The sequence below is a fragment of the Neovison vison genome, chromosome 9, assembly GCF_020171115.1.
Source record: "Neovison vison isolate M4711 chromosome 9, ASM_NN_V1, whole genome shotgun sequence".
Classification (NCBI taxonomy): Eukaryota; Metazoa; Chordata; class Mammalia; order Carnivora; family Mustelidae; genus Neogale; species Neogale vison.
In genome coordinates this window covers 49,906,859-49,924,360 of record NC_058099.1, presented here as the reverse complement: position 1 = coordinate 49,924,360, position 17,502 = coordinate 49,906,859, and the positions used below count along the sequence as shown (strand labels likewise).

Sequence of the window (17,502 nt, the reverse complement as noted above, 5' to 3'; positions counted from 1 at the left end):
TATTAGTTGGAGTATTGCTTTGCTGAGCTTTGATGGGCCTCAGCTGGTAGCCACTTCCTCCCGGGAAAGCCATATGGCAGTAAATGAAAGCCCCCGCCAGAATAAACTCAAGCTGCTTCTTCCTCTCTCTCTGTCTTCGCCCTCTCCGTTCCCCCTCTCTTGTCCCCTGTGTTCACCCTCGTTGTCCTCTGCCGTCCCTTCTCTTTCTCCGGCTGTCTGGCTTTCCTTCCATCCCCTTTGCTGCAGGGCCGGGGCGGCCATCCACCAAGCACAGTCCTCACATTGCGGCCGCCAGGAAGATCTACATCCAGACCCGGCGACAGAGGAAGCTGCACTTTGTCGTGGGGGGGTTCGCCTACCTGCTCCCCAAGACGGCAGTGGTGCTGCGCTGCCCCACGCGGCGCTTCAGAAAGCCCCTGATCACATGGGAGAAGGACGGCCAGCACCTCATCAGCTCGGCACATGTCACTGTGGCCCCCTTCGGCTACCTGAAGATCCACCGCCTCAAGCCCTCGGATGCGGGCATCTACACCTGCTCTGCGGGACCGGCCCGCGAGCAGTTTGTCATTAAGCTCCTCGGAGGCAACCGGAAGCTGGTGGCCCGGCCGCTGAGCCTGCGGAGCGAGGAGGAGGCCCTCGCAGCGAGGAAGGCAGGCCCGAAGGAGGCCCTGCAGACCCACAAACACCAGAACGGCATCTTCCCTAACGGCAGCAAGGCCGAGAAGCGGGGCCCCGCCGGCGACCTGGGGAGCCGCTACGACGACCTTGTCTCCCGGCTGCTGGAGCAGGGGGGCTGGCCCGGGGAGCTCCTCTCCTCGTGGGAGGTGCAGGACTCCACGGAAAGGAACACGTCCTCCGAGGAGGACCAGAACGCGGAGCAGGCCCTCTGGCACCTGCCCTTCACCATGGTGGCCGAGCAGAGGCGCCTGGACGACATCCTCAAGAACCTCTCCCAGCAGCCGGAGGAGCTTCGAGACGTCTACAGCAAGCACCTGGTGGCCCAGCTGGCCCAGGAGATCTTCCGCAGCCACATGGAGCACCAGGACGTGCTGCTCAAGCCTTCGGAGCGGCGGATGCCCCCCGTGGCCATCTCCCCTCATAAGCACGTGTCTGGCTTCAGCAGCTCGCTCCGGACCTCGGCCGCCGGGGAGGCTGCGGGTGGCTCTCGCCGGCCCCACCGCAAGCCCACCATCTTGCGGAAGATCTCAGCTGCCCAGCAGCTCTCGGCCTCCGAGGTGGTCACCCACCTCGGGCAGACTGTGGCCCTGGCCAGCGGGACGCTGAGCGTGCTTTTGCACTGTGAGGCCATAGGCAACCCGAGGCCTACCATCAGCTGGGCCAGGAATGGAGAAGAGGTGCAATTCAGTGACAGGTGAGCCTTGCAGCAACCCGGTGTGTGTTTGGGGGTGGGGGGTTTGGTAAGGAGCTGCATCTCATTGGTGCTTGATTCACTCTTCCTCCGAGGTGGTTCCAAGGGTAGGTCTGAGGGCCCTGGGCCTCAGGGATGGCATCCTGGGTTTCAAGTCCTCTTTTAGTACCAATAGGACTGCTGGAGCGGAAGGTATTTAATTTCTCTAAACACTATGCTGTCCTCTTTATAAGGTAATAGCCACAATGCCACCCCCATCCCCATAGAGTCCCAGAGATTAATGAGATACTCTCCAGATAGCTTTGACTTTTGGCAGAAAGCTATCACTCCAGGCCAAAGCACTATTATGTTACCACTCTGTGAGCTGGACCAATGGAAAACTTATACATCAGGATACTGTCTCCGTGTGTGGTCCCCCAGGGCTAGGGAGAGAGGACAGCCGGCACCTGCTGCTCTCCGTGGGTGAGCCCATCCTCTGTCTGGGCCGGACAAAGCTGTTTGTTCCAGAAAGCTTTTATTCCCGGTCAGACCTGTGATTAATGATCCTAATATCTCATGGTGTCTCTGTGCGGGTGTGTCATTATGCAGATGACAGCACGTATTACTTCCTGGTTTCCTTGGGCCACAGCCATTTGTAATGTAAAGTCAATGGCAGTAGTAGAAGTTATAATGATAATATTTTTGAACACTGTGTGCCAGGAACTGTGCATAATTCCCGCATCCATTCTCTTTTAGTCTTTACAGTGGCCCTGATGACAGTGATCGCTAGCATTAATTGAGTCATGACTGTCCACCAGGCAAATGTGGTCTTTCTGTGTTTATTTCACCAAATTCTCACAGCAGCCCCAAGAAGCAGGTATAGTCTTTAGCTGCACTTCACAGAAGAGAAAACAAAGCCTGGGGACTTGCTGAAGATCTTATCTGTTAGCTGACAGAGCCAGGGCAGGTGACGCACATACGATGGGCCGTCAGTAGAAGAATCTTACACTCTGAGTGAGAGAGGGCTCCTTCAGATCCTCTGGTCCAGGGTCCTCATTTTAAGTTGTTATCTGCTTGGAATCCATGGAGAATGCTCTTTTCATTAAACGTAACCCTAAATACTGTTCTTTGGCTGTCTTTGTCCCTAGTTTGCTGGTTTGGGGTAAGGAAAGAAAGATGCCTGTATGTATCGTGCCAGGCAGTTTGCTGGGTTTTTTCTATGTAAGTGCACTTGTTATTCTAACAGTCAGTCTCCAAGATTGACCTTGTCCCCCAGGGTCACACAGAAAAGCAAGGTTTAGCAGCTCACCCAAGAAGATCATACCTTAGCAAGAGTCAGACCAAGGATTCAATATCAAGTTTGAGTCCAAAGAGTACACATTTTTGTGGACTCTTCTGAGACCCAGTGAACAAACGTAATTTTGTCAAGCCCGTCCACATCTTTGGTGACTTTTGAAATGTCAGTAATGTTGCCTTTCAGCCTTAATACTTATAGACCAAATAACTTTAATACCGATGATACTAAGTATTTTTCCTGTGTCCTCTTACTTTGTGTCAGACACTATGATCAGTGCTTTAAGGGCATTATCTTATTTAATCTTCAAAAATAACCTTATGGGGTAAATACTGTGGTATTTATGATGAGGAAGTTGAGGCACAGATGTGGGACCTACAGAAGCTCTGGAGATAAGGTCTGAATGCAGGATTCATGTGCCAGGTGGTTTGAACGCACACCTTGAGATCTTCTCCTCTTGTGGGCTCCTTAGTCCTCCCCAGCTTGTACTTAAGCTTGATCAGCTTAATTGCTAGGATTCCCGCAGGCCTTTCTAGAAATCTTTCCAACACATTTTGGGGTCAAGCTGAGGTTGGAGTAAATCCCCTTAGGTCACTGAGTCAATGAGAGGTAGCGCCAGAGGATGTTGGGGGCAGGCTAAGAGTGGTGCCTTTGTGCTTGAGTGGGGGGCCCACTGGACCTCTGCTAATGCACCTGTCATACCTACTCTGACAAAATCATGTCGTCATCTCCATCAGCCAGTCAGCTTCTCAAGTGTAGGAACCATTTATTCATATTTCCTTGGCCTTGTGCCCAGGATTGCACTCCTGGGGTTGAGGGAGAAACAGTTGGTTATGCACAGGAGAAGATGGAAATTAGCATTTCTTGACTAGCAACAGACCCAGAGCTTCGCACTAGCAACTTTTTCATAGCCACCATCTTGGTCAATGACCACCACAGGGGGCAACACAGGAGCTCTTATCTCTATTTCAGAGATAGAAAACCATGACCCAAAGTAGTTTAGGAGCTTGATGATGTTAGCTAGCTGGCAACGGGCAGAATCAAGAGGGCAGATTAAAACCCAGTTCTGCCCGCCTGAAGCCCATGCTGTTTGAGTGAATGGGTGAGTTCATGCTTCCATACATCTGTACTTCACTAGGGATGCCAAGTTGCTAGTGTTTACCAGCTATTTCCAGGGTCACTTCCTTCCTCCTAAAAGCTGTGGACAAGGCAGGCTGTTGGGAAGGGGGGTAGGGGTCACCAGGACTCTGCCGTACCTGGAACTTCAGGGAGAACATTTGAGTCTGTGGCTTACTCAGAGGTCCTGACCATTTCCTTGAGTGCTGGAGATACTTTGTATGAAGTCCAAGGGTCCCAGCCCATCTGGGTCCCCTGGTGACTAAAGATAGAACGCAGACAGAGTCAGATGAGGACTGAGGGCTTCAGGCTGATCTTGCTGAAACCCTATACTTTGTATGGTCTTAGTCCCTTCATCTTAAAAAGCAGGTGGTTGGGGGTTGTTCCAATTCGCCTCTAAGGTCCCTTCTACCTCCTTCACTCCTTTACAAAAGACCAGAGAAGAAGAAAAAAACCCGTATGCTGCTGGGGAGTGAGGAGAGCCTTGAGGCCAATAACTTCCAATTGTTGCACAATCTCTTTCTCAGTGCTCCACAAAACGGGGGTTCACGGATCGCATGAGTTAGGGACGTGTTCACTTAAAGCTGAACAGATGTATTTACTGCTGGATTTCACTTGTATTTTTTTAATATAGTGCTTGATATTTTTTCTCTTTTTTATTATAAAAGCAATAAAGAGACCATAAAACAATTCAAATAATACCTAAATCTATAAAGGACAAACGCAAGTCTCCCTCATCCTCCCACATCTATTCCCCAGAGTCTGCCTCTCTTAATAATTTGGTATACATCCTTCTGGAATTTTTATATATTCTATTGTATTATATATAAAACACATATACACACATATTATTCAGTTTTGTAATGGGATATGACTCATGTTTAGAAATTTCACGTGGATTCTACTCAACAATAGGTCTAGGAGACATTGCATTATAGCATGTAGAGATCTGCTTCACCATTTTTAATGGCTGATTACTGTTTCTGAGTGCATTTAACTCTCCCCCAATTGAAAATTATTTGGGTTTTTTCCATATTTTTAAACTCCTTTAAGCATTCCAACATGTGTTGTGACTTTCCAAGTGAACAATAGAGGATGCATTATTTTCCAAGCAGTTCTTTGATCAATGAACAATTTTTTGCTCTCACTATTTCAGGGATACCAAGAGTTCTTGAAATACCACTTAGGAAATATTACTTTCACCTTTTAGGTTTCATCTCCTTGGGTGCTGAGGGTCTAGCCCTAATGTCTTTAAGATGAAGAGGGTTCCATGGAATCTTGCTAGAAAAAAGATACATGGCAGCCAAGTACTTTTAAAGATACTGAAGGTGCTAGACTAGGACAGCGGAAGGCTAATCCTGGCCCTTTGGTCACCAGGACGTTAGTAGGAGTGTGGGTGAGGAGTAGCACTAAGAGGGAGAGCATTTGAGGGGCACGGGCAAACAGTTTTACAGTTTTGGCCACTCTCAAGATTTTTCTCGATCTCACCTTGACACAGCTTTCCTGTGCAAGTCAATGGCACACAGTAAGGAAAAATAAGAGCTTTTGGATACTGATCTCCAACTCATAATTTCTCCATTTAACTTAGCTGTCCAAAAAGAAATAGGACTGGCATTTCATTTTCAATAGGGTTTTCCAAGTCCTCTTTGAGAAAAGAAAGTGAATATATCTCCACAGAGCAGGTAAGAGGAACAGAGCTGCCATTGGGACCGCTTTGCTATGGGCTGTTGGTGACCCTTCTGTGTTGGGTTTCATTGCTTGTCATCATCCCTGTGTCCGGGAGCAGTTCAGAAATGCTCATTTATTTTCACACAGAGACGTGCTGAAATGCCTGGTGTTCTAGTTCAGTTAGTCTGGTTTTGCTTTAGTACCAAATCCATCTTTCTGAAAGAATCTGCAAGATTCAGCTGGCTATTGGTGTGTGGGACTTTGCAGCATATTCAAGTGTGTTCTTTGTAGCCTGAGCCAGAAAGATAGGTCCGAGAGAGGAAAACAGTAACAGAGGAGAAGTCTATTCCTCCTTTGGCTTTGAAATATGCCAAAGTTTTATCTGCAAGTAATTGCTTCTATGAAAGAATCGTTATCAAGTCGGTTACTACTGTATCTCATCATATATATATAATTTACTAGTTGAAATGAATTCACATGATTCTTAGAAGCCTATGCCAACTTCTCAAGCAATAGTTTACTGGATGTTTCTGAATGTATTAGAACAAACTAGTTCACCATAATCGCCGCTTCTCCTTTACTTCACAAACATTCCCATGCATCCTCAGAGCCAGACCCTATATTAGATACTGGGGATGGAGGAAAAGAAGGCTCATTCCCTGTCAGTCTCATTTGAAACTCAGTTTCATTTGCAAGCCAGAGAAGTTAATGCAGTGTATAAGTACTAAAAGATGAGTAAGGATATTTATTCAACCCATAAGAATTTATCGACGTATGTATTATATCACATACACACACACACACACACACACACACACACACACCTCTAGTCACCGGGAATATTGCAAATGAAAAGTCTGTGTTTCCCTGCAGTTTAGATCCATTTAGATTTCTGCTCAAATTTCTGCCACAAGAAAGGTTTTCCTTGATCTAAAAGAGCAGTTCTCATTATCCTGTTTAACTCTGTTTTATTCACAGAATTTTGCCACCGTCTGATATGTATTTGTTGATTGCCTGTCCATAAGGGTAGAGACTATATTTACTGCTGTATCCCCAGTGCTGAGAATAGTGCCTGGCACCAAACAGGTGGAAGAAAGGGATGGAGGGAGGGAAGGAGGAAGGGAGGGAGGAAAGAAGGAAAGGAAGAAAGGGAGGAAGGAAGGAAAGAAGGAAGACAATGAATACAGAAAAGTACACAGGTGTTGGAGGTGATAAGTGTTGGGCAGAACACTTAAATAGGGTTGATAAGGAGTGATTTGGTGACTACCTTAGATGCATATCCTGCAGAGGTTACCTGTAAGCCAAGACTGAATGATGACGTGTCTAGCCATATGACATCGGGAGGAAGAGCACCCCTGGACAAGGCAAGAGCAGCATAAAAACCCCAAAGTGAAATGAGTGTTGAAGGAACCCCGAAGGAAGTTCATTTGGCTGGACCGTGGTAGGCCGGAGTGAGAGGGGATGTGGCATGAGGCCATGAGCTTAAGCTGAGACCAAGAGAAGGAATCTAGCTTTTAGTCTGAGTATCCCAGGGAGACTTGGGAAGATCTGAGGGAAGCAAAATGATCTAATTTCCATTTTCAGAGACACACTGGCTACTTTGTGGCCAGTGGATCATAGAGGAACAGGAATGGAAGCGGGGGAGTCTAGTAAGGTGTCCTTTGCAATCATTCCTTCAACTTCACAAACATGTGGTTGGTGTTAGATACAGTAGTGGGCACCAGGCAGAAAAGAAATAAAAGTCACTGCTCTCCAGAAGCTAGGAAACACTGAAGGGCTGGCATGGAAAAAAATAACTTGGGCCCTGAGGGTTTGTTTGTTTGTTTGTTTGTTTTTGTTTTATTTTTTCAGTGTTCCAAGATTCATTGTTTATGCACCACACCCTAGAGGTTTTCTTCAACTCCAGTGGAAAGAATACTTCCCTTAGAACTTCTAAACATTTAAAAGTGAGTCAAGGAGGAGTTCCCAAGTTCAGTGTGCATATTGATTACCAGAAGCTCGTTAGAAATGCAGATTTCCACATTCTCCCCTACCCCAGAAACCCTCTGTAGAGCAGAGCCCCGTAATGCACCCTTTACAAGCACCACAAATGACTCTAAGAACAAAGGTTCGAGGACAACCATTAAGAAACACGTTGAGAGGAATGGGGGAGGAAGGAAAAGCTCAGAGTAGAATGATGCCCTTGCTATTAGTTCTGGTAAAAGATCTGGTGGCAGGAGACAGAATTCGCACTGAAGTGACACTTAGGGATTCCGGACACCTTCCCTTTCCCCCCACCCCTCCCCGCCCCACCTTCCCTCGCAGACTTTCACCAGCACACACATTTGCACCTTGGTGAGTTGGAGTTCACACCAGGCCTTGGAGTTGAGGCCAACCCACAAAGTGCTTGTGTGTGGAGGGAGCAGACACAATGGAAGTTAACAGACTCAAATCTGCCAGTGTCCAGGGAACATTCTGGACTGGCTGGAGGTGAAAATAACTAAGTGTGGCCACCTGGTTCAGCCCGAGAACAAAGAAGGACCGGACTTGCCAGCACAGCATGGAGGGTGCGTAGAAATGGATTTTCCCAGGATGCAGTGCCACTTGACTTAGAAAACAAGAGGACTCTGCATCCTTCTCTCTCTGCTTTCATTGCTGACCCCTAAGCTCTGTGGACCTGCAATTGACCAGTTTCACCATAGTGCTGCCTGGCCAGGTCCATCAGGAAGGAAGTATGAGTCTCATCTCCTGGGTCTCAGGCACTAGGAGTGCTGGAATGGTTTGAAAACATTAATATGATAACCCTACAGTAGCCAGCCTATACCCAGAAGTATTTCACGTATAGGAGGCTACTTTAGGTGCTCCTTCAGGGTTAGTTATTATGAATTTTTTTTAAGTTCCACCTAGTATTCCCTCAGTTTATTATTGAGTTGGCATCTCTCTGTCTACTTCATATTCTTTTTTTTTTTCTTTTTGCAGTTCAAAGAGTTAAATATAGGGTGACTCCCTTATTTTTTTCCTCCAGATTTTTGTTTAAAATGCAGTTAACGTATAGTGTAATATTAGTTTCAGGTGTAAAATGAGTGATTGATTCATCATTTGCATACATCCCCTAGCACTCATCAGAAGTGCCATCCTTAAGCCCCATTATCATCTTAACCATCTGCCTTAAAATAACCATCAGTTTCTTCTCTATAGTTGAGAGTCTGTTTTTTGCTTGCCCCTCTTTTCCCCCATGTTCATTTGCTTCATTTCTTAAATTCCACATATGAGCAAAATCATATGATAATTGTCTTTCTCTGACTCATTCCATTAGCAAAATATTCCCTAGCTCCATCCACCATGGCAAGCTTCCATTCTTTTTTATGGCTGAGTGATATTCCATTGTGTGTGTGTGTGTGTGTGTGTACACACACACATGCATTGTGTACACACCACATCTTCTTTATCCATTCATCAGTCGACGGACATTTCGGCTCCTTCCATAATTGGGCTATTATTGATAATCCTGCTATAAATATCAGGGTGCATGTATTTCTTCAAATCAGAATTTTTGTATCCTTTGGGATACCATAGTTGCTGGATCTTAGGGTAGTTCCATTTTTAACTTCTTGAGGAACCTCCATGCTGTTTTTCAGAGTGGCTGCACCAGTCTGCATTCCCATCAACAGCAATGTAAGAAGGCTCACCTTTCCCTGCATCCTTGCCAACACCCATTTCCCACGTTGTTCATTTTAGCCATTCTAACTGTATGAGGTGATACTTCATTATGGTTTTGATTTGTATTTCCCCGAGAGGAATGCTGTTGAGTATCTCTTCACGTGTCTATTAGCCATCTGTTTGTCCTCTTTGAAAAATGTCTATATATGTCTTCTGCCCATTTTTTAACTGGATTATTTGGCTTTGGGGTGTTGTGGTTTTTTTAAAGATTTTATTTATGTGAGAGAGACAGGGAGCATGAGCTGGGGAAGGGGCAGAGGGACAAGCAGACTCTGCCCTGAGCACAGAGCCTCACTCGGTGCTTCATCCCAAGACCCTGAGATCATGACCTAAGCTAAGGCCAGATGCTTACCTAACTGAGCCATTGGGTGTTGAGTTTTATAAGTTCTTTATATATTTTGAATATTAATCCTTTATCTCCTATGTCATTTGCAAATATCTTCTCCCATTCCATAGGTTGCATTTTGGTTCTATTGATTGTTTCCTTCACTATTGCAAAAACTTTTTGTTTTGATGAAGTCCCCATAGTTTCTTTTCCCTTTTGTTGCCCCTGCCTCAGGATACATATCCAGTAAGAAGTTGCTACAGCCCATGTCAAAGAGTTTACTGCCTCTGTTCTCTAGGATTTTGATGGTTTCCTGTCTACCTCATATTATCAGGCTGCATGCAACATATACTTCTCGGAAAGAGCTTCACCCCCCCGCCCCGCAAAAAAGTTGTTTGTTTGTTCAAAAAGAAGAAAGTGGTCTCTGAAAACATCTCTTAGCTAATCTGAGCTCTGAGCAAGAGGCTAAGCGCGTCTTGCTAAAAACACAGGCTGGCTTCATCAGAAACCACACGCACTTGCTTCCTATGTGTCTGGTTATTCTTTCTCAGTCTTTGTGCCTTTCTCTTCCCCTACCTGCATCTTGTCTACTTCTTGGGAGTCTTCCTGTAAATCTGTAAATGTCCCCAAGGTTCCAGACTTCCCCTGGATGCCCACGATTTTCATGTGTCCAACACTAGCCCGAGTCTCTCTTCTGACTCTTATGCACAGTTGCCTGCTGGATGTCCCTACCAGATACCTCACAAAGAGATCAGCTTTGTAGAATGAAAACTAAGCTCCTGAATCTCTATCTCAGGAGGGAGTACTTCCACCTACCCAACTGCCAAAGCCTAAATATTTCTAGGCTGTTCTTGTTCTACCATGGCTCCTTCATTCCTCCCTTCTCTGTTCTCACTGCCTTTACTTTGGTTTACTCTTGTCCATTCTAGATGATTTCAACTGCCCCCAACTCTGCATTTGCCTTCACTAGACCAGGGGTTGGCAAATTACACCCAGTAGCTTTTACATTTTTTAAAGTGTTATTAAAAACGACTTTAAAAGGGTTATTGAGAGAGCTGTTGAAATTGTGCCCAGAGCCGTCGAGTCTGCTTGCTGAAGTTCTCACACTCGGTAAGGGGTAGAGCTGGGATTTGAACCCAGGTTATTTGAAGGGTTATTAAAAGAGTGGCTTTTACATTTTTTTAAAGGGTTTTTGAAAAGAAACAAGAAATAGAATAGACAACAGATACTATAGGTGGTCCTCTAAAGACTACAATATTTACTATCTGTCCCATTAGAGAAAAAATTTACTGACTCCTGCTCTCGATCATTTGACATGCTACTGCCAGAGTATCTTTCTGGCAAACGTGTCCATGCTGCTCCCATGCTTAAAATTCTTTTAATGGCTTGCCCTCACTTGAGGATAAGTTCCAAGTGTCTTCACATGATTTGCAACACCTTTAATCTCTCTCACTTGTTTGATCTCTTACCATACCATACCCCACCTCACCCCTGTGAGTGATGCCTTTCAGCAATACACAATTACTTGCTGTTTATGAATTTGCTTGGGGTCTTAGATTTGCCTCATCCTACCCTTCCTTATCAGAAGCATATCCCCAAGGCTCAATTGCGCTGCGCTGGCATAGTAGAGCTGGAATTTGAACTCAAGATGACCCCCTCCATGACCCATATAGTACCCTATATGTTGTACTCTATCTCAGCCCACCCTACCACTGCATGTTAGAATTCGCTGTTTGTTTTTCTATATTACCTTCTAAATTATGTTACTCTTCCTCAAGGGCAAATATTTAAGAAGGTATGTCAATTTCTCCACAATTCCAAGAATACAATAGACATCCAACAGGAAATAAACTAATGGATGAACGAATAAAGGAATGAACACTAGTGATTAGCAGGGAGGTTTCCTAATTACCAGAGACTGCAGTCTACATGGTTTTGCATAATCTGAACAGTATTAATATGCAAATATGGCAGAGTTCCAGAGTGGTACCCACTCCCAACTAAACATTTCTGCCCTGCCCACGTCTTCTCCATTATAGAAGTATCAGGAAACCCTGAGTCCTGTGGCATGCAACTACAGTTTGAAAAGCCCTGCTGGAGAATGAATAAGTACCAAGAATAAACACCCTGTAGCATCCTACCTCCTATCACATCCAGGCCAATGAGGAAATCATCATCATTGTTATGATTGACAATCAGAGACCAATTGCTTTGAGCTAGGTGCTGTTCTCAGTGTTTTATAGGTGTTCGTTTATTCTTACAATAACATTTTGAGGTTACTATCCCAAACTTCCAGATGTTGAAATTGAAGCACAGAGATGTTAGATTAACTTGCCCCAAGTCCCACACTTACTATGTAGTGGAGCTGAGATTTGAACCCAAGGAAGTCTGGCCCCGGGGACTATTTCTTTGTGTTGATTTTAACCTTAGTTTAATCCAAGGGCTTGGCCATTATTTTAAAAAGAAGCCACTGGGGTCGGCTAGATCTAGCATAAATTAACATTCCGTCTTTTAGCCAGCTGGCTTGCAATCTGTGGGGCTTTCGTTTTTTTTAATTTGGCACATGTGTGTTAGGGAAAGCCTTTCTTCTATTTCCTTTCCTTCTACATTTACCTGGACATCTCCAGCTATAAACATGCCTGGTACCAGACACACAACAGCTACTTGGGAAACACTGTAATTGTGACATATGCATTTGCATCTCTGGGTATGTTTACAGCATTGATGGCTTGTGCATGTGTGCATCTGGAGACCTAGAGACCTAGACCACAAGCAGGCCAATGCTAAACGGTTCCTTGCTTTTCAGCTACTCTGCAGAAACACAGAACACTTACTGGACCCTCCTGTACTTCACCACACTGAACTGTGATTCAGGCAGACGCTAACTCCAGTTTGCCTTTAGATAGGGAGTAACATCGGCCCCCGAGTCTCACAAGTAACTCTTCCCCATGCCTTATGTCGGGAGGCCCACATAATATGGACAGATATACACTCCGTATTCCTACGTCCAAACCCAAATCCAGAAGCAATACTTATAAGGACACCACTGACTTCCTTGCAGAAAAGAAAATCCAGATTCTCTAAAATTGGTACCAGAAGTCAGATGACCAAATTGGGAAGAAAAGCTGACTGAAGAGGGATCCTTTCTCTGAGAAAACCTAAATCCTGCTCGTAGTCCCACACTGACAGAGAAGTTCTGGCTCACTGTTCAACACTTCGGCCCAAGACTGAGCTGCCAGTGGACATAATATGCGTAGCTCAGCTCATAAAAGGCTTCACGCATTTAAACAAGACTTTCCTAAAGGTTGTGGGATTTTTCAAAGGAATGAAGGTGAACATGAAGAATCATACAAAACTGGATACTTTGAATATGTATCAGAAAATGCTGATTCTTTCTTAGGGGTGAAAAGTGGATCCCAGGTAACAGTCAGTCAACATGGAATCCTAGGGAAAGAGTTAATGCCAAGGAGTTTCTGCCTTTTAACCCTTAAGCCTGTCCCTTTTTTCCTTCTATGTCTGCCTGATTTGTGCTGGACATATCTGATGACTCCATTGGTTAGGAAGAGCAGTCTGATGGCACATCAGTTAACATAGAGGGCAGCCCACAGTTGTAGAAGGACCTAGAGCTAGAATCAGAGCAACTTGGGCTGGAATTCCAGTTCTGCCATTTCCTTTGAAGTGAGACTGCCTTAACCCCTCTGAACCTTGGTTTGCTCATTAGTTAAGTTACAAACAATTACACCTGCTCTGCAGAAGAGCAAGAATGTGAAAAACAGATAATATCTGTAATGTGGCTGGCACACAATGGATACTCGTACATCAGTATCTATAATTATTGGCGTATAGATAGGAGGTCATTATACCACAACACCTTCCAGGACATCACCAAGCAAGGAGCTCTGTTTTCATTTTGCAGAACCTAGGAACAACCTATGCAGTTGTTCAAAGAGTTGAGCTAGAAGGGCAGGTAGGAAAACAGTGTGATGGAGAATTAGCCTAAATCCACGCAACAGGAAAGGGTTCTTACATTCTTCTGCCATTTTCTTTTTTGCTATTGTTTCTGGTCTGGTAGAAAAGAGAAATCTGTATACTCTGCATGCTTCTACTTCCCGGACAGCACTGGACAACTTTCCAAAGTGGTGTTGAATAGGAGATGAATTAAGGAGTATTTGGAAGGCTTTGTGGGCAACACAGAGTATTTACAGATGGAAACGTCTCAGAATGGAAGAGAGAATCAAATGGGAAATGCCTCCAGGGTCAAGATCAGAACCACAGCTGTGAATAACGCTATATGTAAAAGCCATAAGCACATGAAATGCAGGCTCCAAGTTTGCAGAGACTATAAAAACTGGAAGCAGGATAGATAGGGAGAGAAGAGACCAGTTTCAGTTTGGTTTGGCTTATTTCCTTCATAGAAGTAATGGCAGTGGGAATGACAAATGCTTTTCCCAGTTGACAATTGGAAGAAAGTTGGAGGAAAAGGGGCCATCTCAGTAAATACCTAGGCCTTGGGAGGGGTGGGGGGGAGTACTGAAGGTCAATATAAAGGTCACAAGAGCATCTGAGAGCATAACATTGGCACAAGTGAAGCACTGACTATTCCTTGAAAGGTTAGGGGTTCTTGGAAGATCCCCTTCCTGGTTCATTTATTCCTAGAAAAGTGGTCCTAGAAAAAGGCAGAGTTCTGAAAAAAGTTATACGGTTAACAGTTATATAAAGTTAACGGTTATGTAAATAAGGAACTGAAACAAACCAGAAGTGAAAATTCTTCCATGTTCTAGGTCCAGGTCAGCAAACTTTTTTTTGTCAAGGGCCAAACAATAAACATTTTAGGTATTTGCAGACCATCTCTACCATCATTTCCGCCATGATGGCCTAAAGGCGGTCACAGAAAGCACTTCAGGGCATGATGGTGCTCTAATAAAACTCTAGTGACAAAAGCAGGACCAGCTGACCAAAGCTTGAGCCCCCTTCCAGGTAAATTGGAAATCGAGTCAGAATCATTTCATGCAGAGGTTGATAGTTCAAAATGAATTACCCAGCTAGCAATTAAAATTACATGTATTAGCAAATTCAAGGTTTCATGAGTTGCTGAAGAGACAGAAGTTGAAGAGTTTGGCAGAAAGTATTAGGACAGGGTTAAGAATGTGTGGTCAGGTGGCCTCTCCCATTCCAAGAATATTTTCTATACTTCCACCTGGAGCAATCATGAAGCTTCCAGCATCAAATAACTTTTGGTTGGCAATTGCATTAAAAACAGCCAAGGTTATAAAAAGTTACCCTAGCCAAATGGTGACATGAAACTCTTCTTGAACTTCAAATCTGTTCCCCAAAATATCTGTCCAAAACAAAACTCTCCCTTGCAAGTCTCTGGGCTACTGTAATTTTTGGTTTCAGGAAAAAAAAATCCTTGCTCACAGTGGAGGTCTTCTCACAGCATTCTTTTTTCCTCCTGCAGCTTCAAGCTATTTAAAATCTAGAATATTCTTGTTAGTGATTATCCATTTCCCTGAGTAAATACAAACTTTGGCATAAATTACCCCCCACCAAAAATGAGGCCAAACCACATGCCTTCAAGCTATTTAAAATCCAGAATATTCTTGTTAGTGATTGTCCATTTCCCTGAGTGACTACAAACCTTGGCACAAATTACCCCCCACCAAAAATGAAGCCAAACCACATGCCTTGCTATTAGGCCCCAGCGGATGCCTGCATATGGTCCGTTTTTTTAAAGGTCAAAGGTCACTCCCCATTCCTGATTCCACCAGGCACTAGCTGAGCAAGTTACTTCTCTGAGCTTTTGCTTCCTCTCTCAAAAGGGATAAAAATATCAATCTAATCACATGACAGTGAGAATAAAATTATGGAAAGCTTATACCCTTGTCTAATTAACGGCCCCCACTGTTATTTTGTGGTAGATTTGATGAACCTAATCTAAAAAATTCCCAGGTAGGAGAAACAAAAAAGTTTGCATTTCAGAGTAAGTAAAAGCCCTCAGCATCTCCTCTTAGGTATTTGGAGCTGATGTTCTTTGCACAGCTGCCTCTCACTTCACTTATTTGCTTGTAAGCTCACTTTTTTCTAACTTTCATTCCTTTATTCTCTACTTATATGCTTTTTTTCTTTTTCTTTTTTTTTTTTTTTTTGCATTGCAGGATTCTGACTTTTTTTTTTAAGGGTTCTAAGATTTCAGTATCTGGTTCGTAGTGTTAAAGCAATTACGAAAATGTGTAGCTGTACTTAGAAATTTCTGAGTCAAGAGTAGAACTGAGCCGCTTGCCAACCCTTGTGCCATGTGGCCTCAGTCTCTGTTCCTCTTTTCCATCCACAGTTCTACCCCCAAGGTCAAGGTCCTAGAGTTCATTCCTTGCTCGCTTACACAGAAAACTCCTTGTCCCTCCCTCATGTGCCTGACTGATGTTTTATTCCTTGAAAGCTCCACATTTCTCAGTCCTTTACCCTTGTCGGAAGAATTCATCACAAAATCCAGAACACATATGCTCAGACATGAAGAGTGAATGATGATGGTGACGGTCATATCAATCACAGCAGCAACAACCTGTGCTTCCATAGCTCTGACCACATCAGGCACTTGTTTACATTCTTTATTTGTTTCTGAGAGAGAGAGAAAGAGAGAGAGAGAATCCCTGCACAAGTAGGGGCAGAGAAAGAGAGAATCATAAGCAGACTCTAGACCCAGTGTGGAGTTCAATGCAGGGCTTGATCTCATGTCCCTGAGAGCATGACCTGAGCTGAAACGAAGAGATGAAAACTGAACTGATTGAGCCACCCAGGCACCCATCGTCCATACTGTTTTTCTTTCTTTCTTTTTTTAAATTAACAGATAATATATTATTTGCCCCAGGGGTACAGGTCTGTGAATCATCAGGCTTACACATTTCACAGCACTCCATAGCACATACCCTCCCCAATGTCCATAACCCAGGCACCTATTTCTCCCCCTTCACCTTCCAGCAACCCTCAATTTGTTTCATGAGATTAAGAGTCTCTTATGGTTTATCTCCCTCCCCAGTCCCATCTTGTTTCCTTTTCTCCCTCCCTTCCCCCCAACGACTCTCCACCCTGCCTCTCAAATTCCTCATATCAAAGAGATCATTGAGAACTGTCTTTCTCTGATGATTTATTTCGCTTAGCGTGATACCATCTAGTTCCATCCATGTCGTCGCAAATGGGAAGATTTCATTTTATTTGATGGCTGCATAGTATTCCATTGTGTGTATATACCACATCTTCTTTATCCATTCATCTGTTGAGGGACATCTAGATTCTTTCCACAGTTTGGCTATTGTGGACATTGCTGCTATAAACATTGAGGTGCATGTGCCCCTTCAGATCATTACATTTGTATCTTTAGGGTTAATACCCAGTAGTGCAATTGCTAGATCATCATAGGATAGCTCTATTTTCAAATTTTTGGGAAAGCCCCATACTGTTTTTTAAAGTGGCTGCACCAGCTTGCATTCCCACCAACAGTGTAGGAGGGTTCCCCTTTCTCCACATCCTTGCCAACATCTGTCATTTCCTGACTTATTAGTTTTAGCCATTCTGACTAGTGTGAGGTGGTATCTCACTGTGGTTTTGATTTGTATTTCCCTGATGCCAAGTGATGGTGAGCACTTTTTCATGTGTCTGTTGGCCATTTGGATGTCTTTTTTGTGGAAATGTCTGTTCATGTCTTCTGCCCATTTCTTGATTGGATTATTTGTTTTTTGAATGTTGAGTTTGATAAGTTCTTTATAGATTTTGGATACTAGTCCTTTATCTGATATGTCATTTGAGAATATCTTCTCCCATTCTGTTGGTTGCCTTTTGGTTTTGTTTACTGTTTCTTTTACTGTGCAAACGCATTTGATCTTTTTTTTTTTTAAGATTTTATTTATTTATTTGACAGAGAGAGATCACAAGTAGGCAGAGAGGCAGGCAGAGAGAGAGGAGGAAGCAGGCTCCCCGCTGAGCAGAGAGCCCGATGCGGGACTCGATCCCAGGACCCCGAGATCATGACCCGAGCCGAAGGCAGCGGCTCAACCCACT

At 44.3% G+C, this 17,502-nt stretch overlaps 1 protein-coding gene across 1 annotated transcript in view; it reads left to right on the top strand.

Annotated features, from left to right (window-relative positions):
* ADAMTSL1 (ADAMTS like 1) overlaps positions 1-17,502 on the top strand; it is a 390,585-nt gene that overhangs the window by 261,251 nt on the left and 111,832 nt on the right. Inside the window, exon 20 of the mRNA XM_044265608.1 lies at positions 247-1,372. Within this exon, the coding sequence (XP_044121543.1) occupies positions 247-1,372 (1,126 nt within the window). The remainder of the gene's footprint in view (positions 1-246; positions 1,373-17,502) is intronic.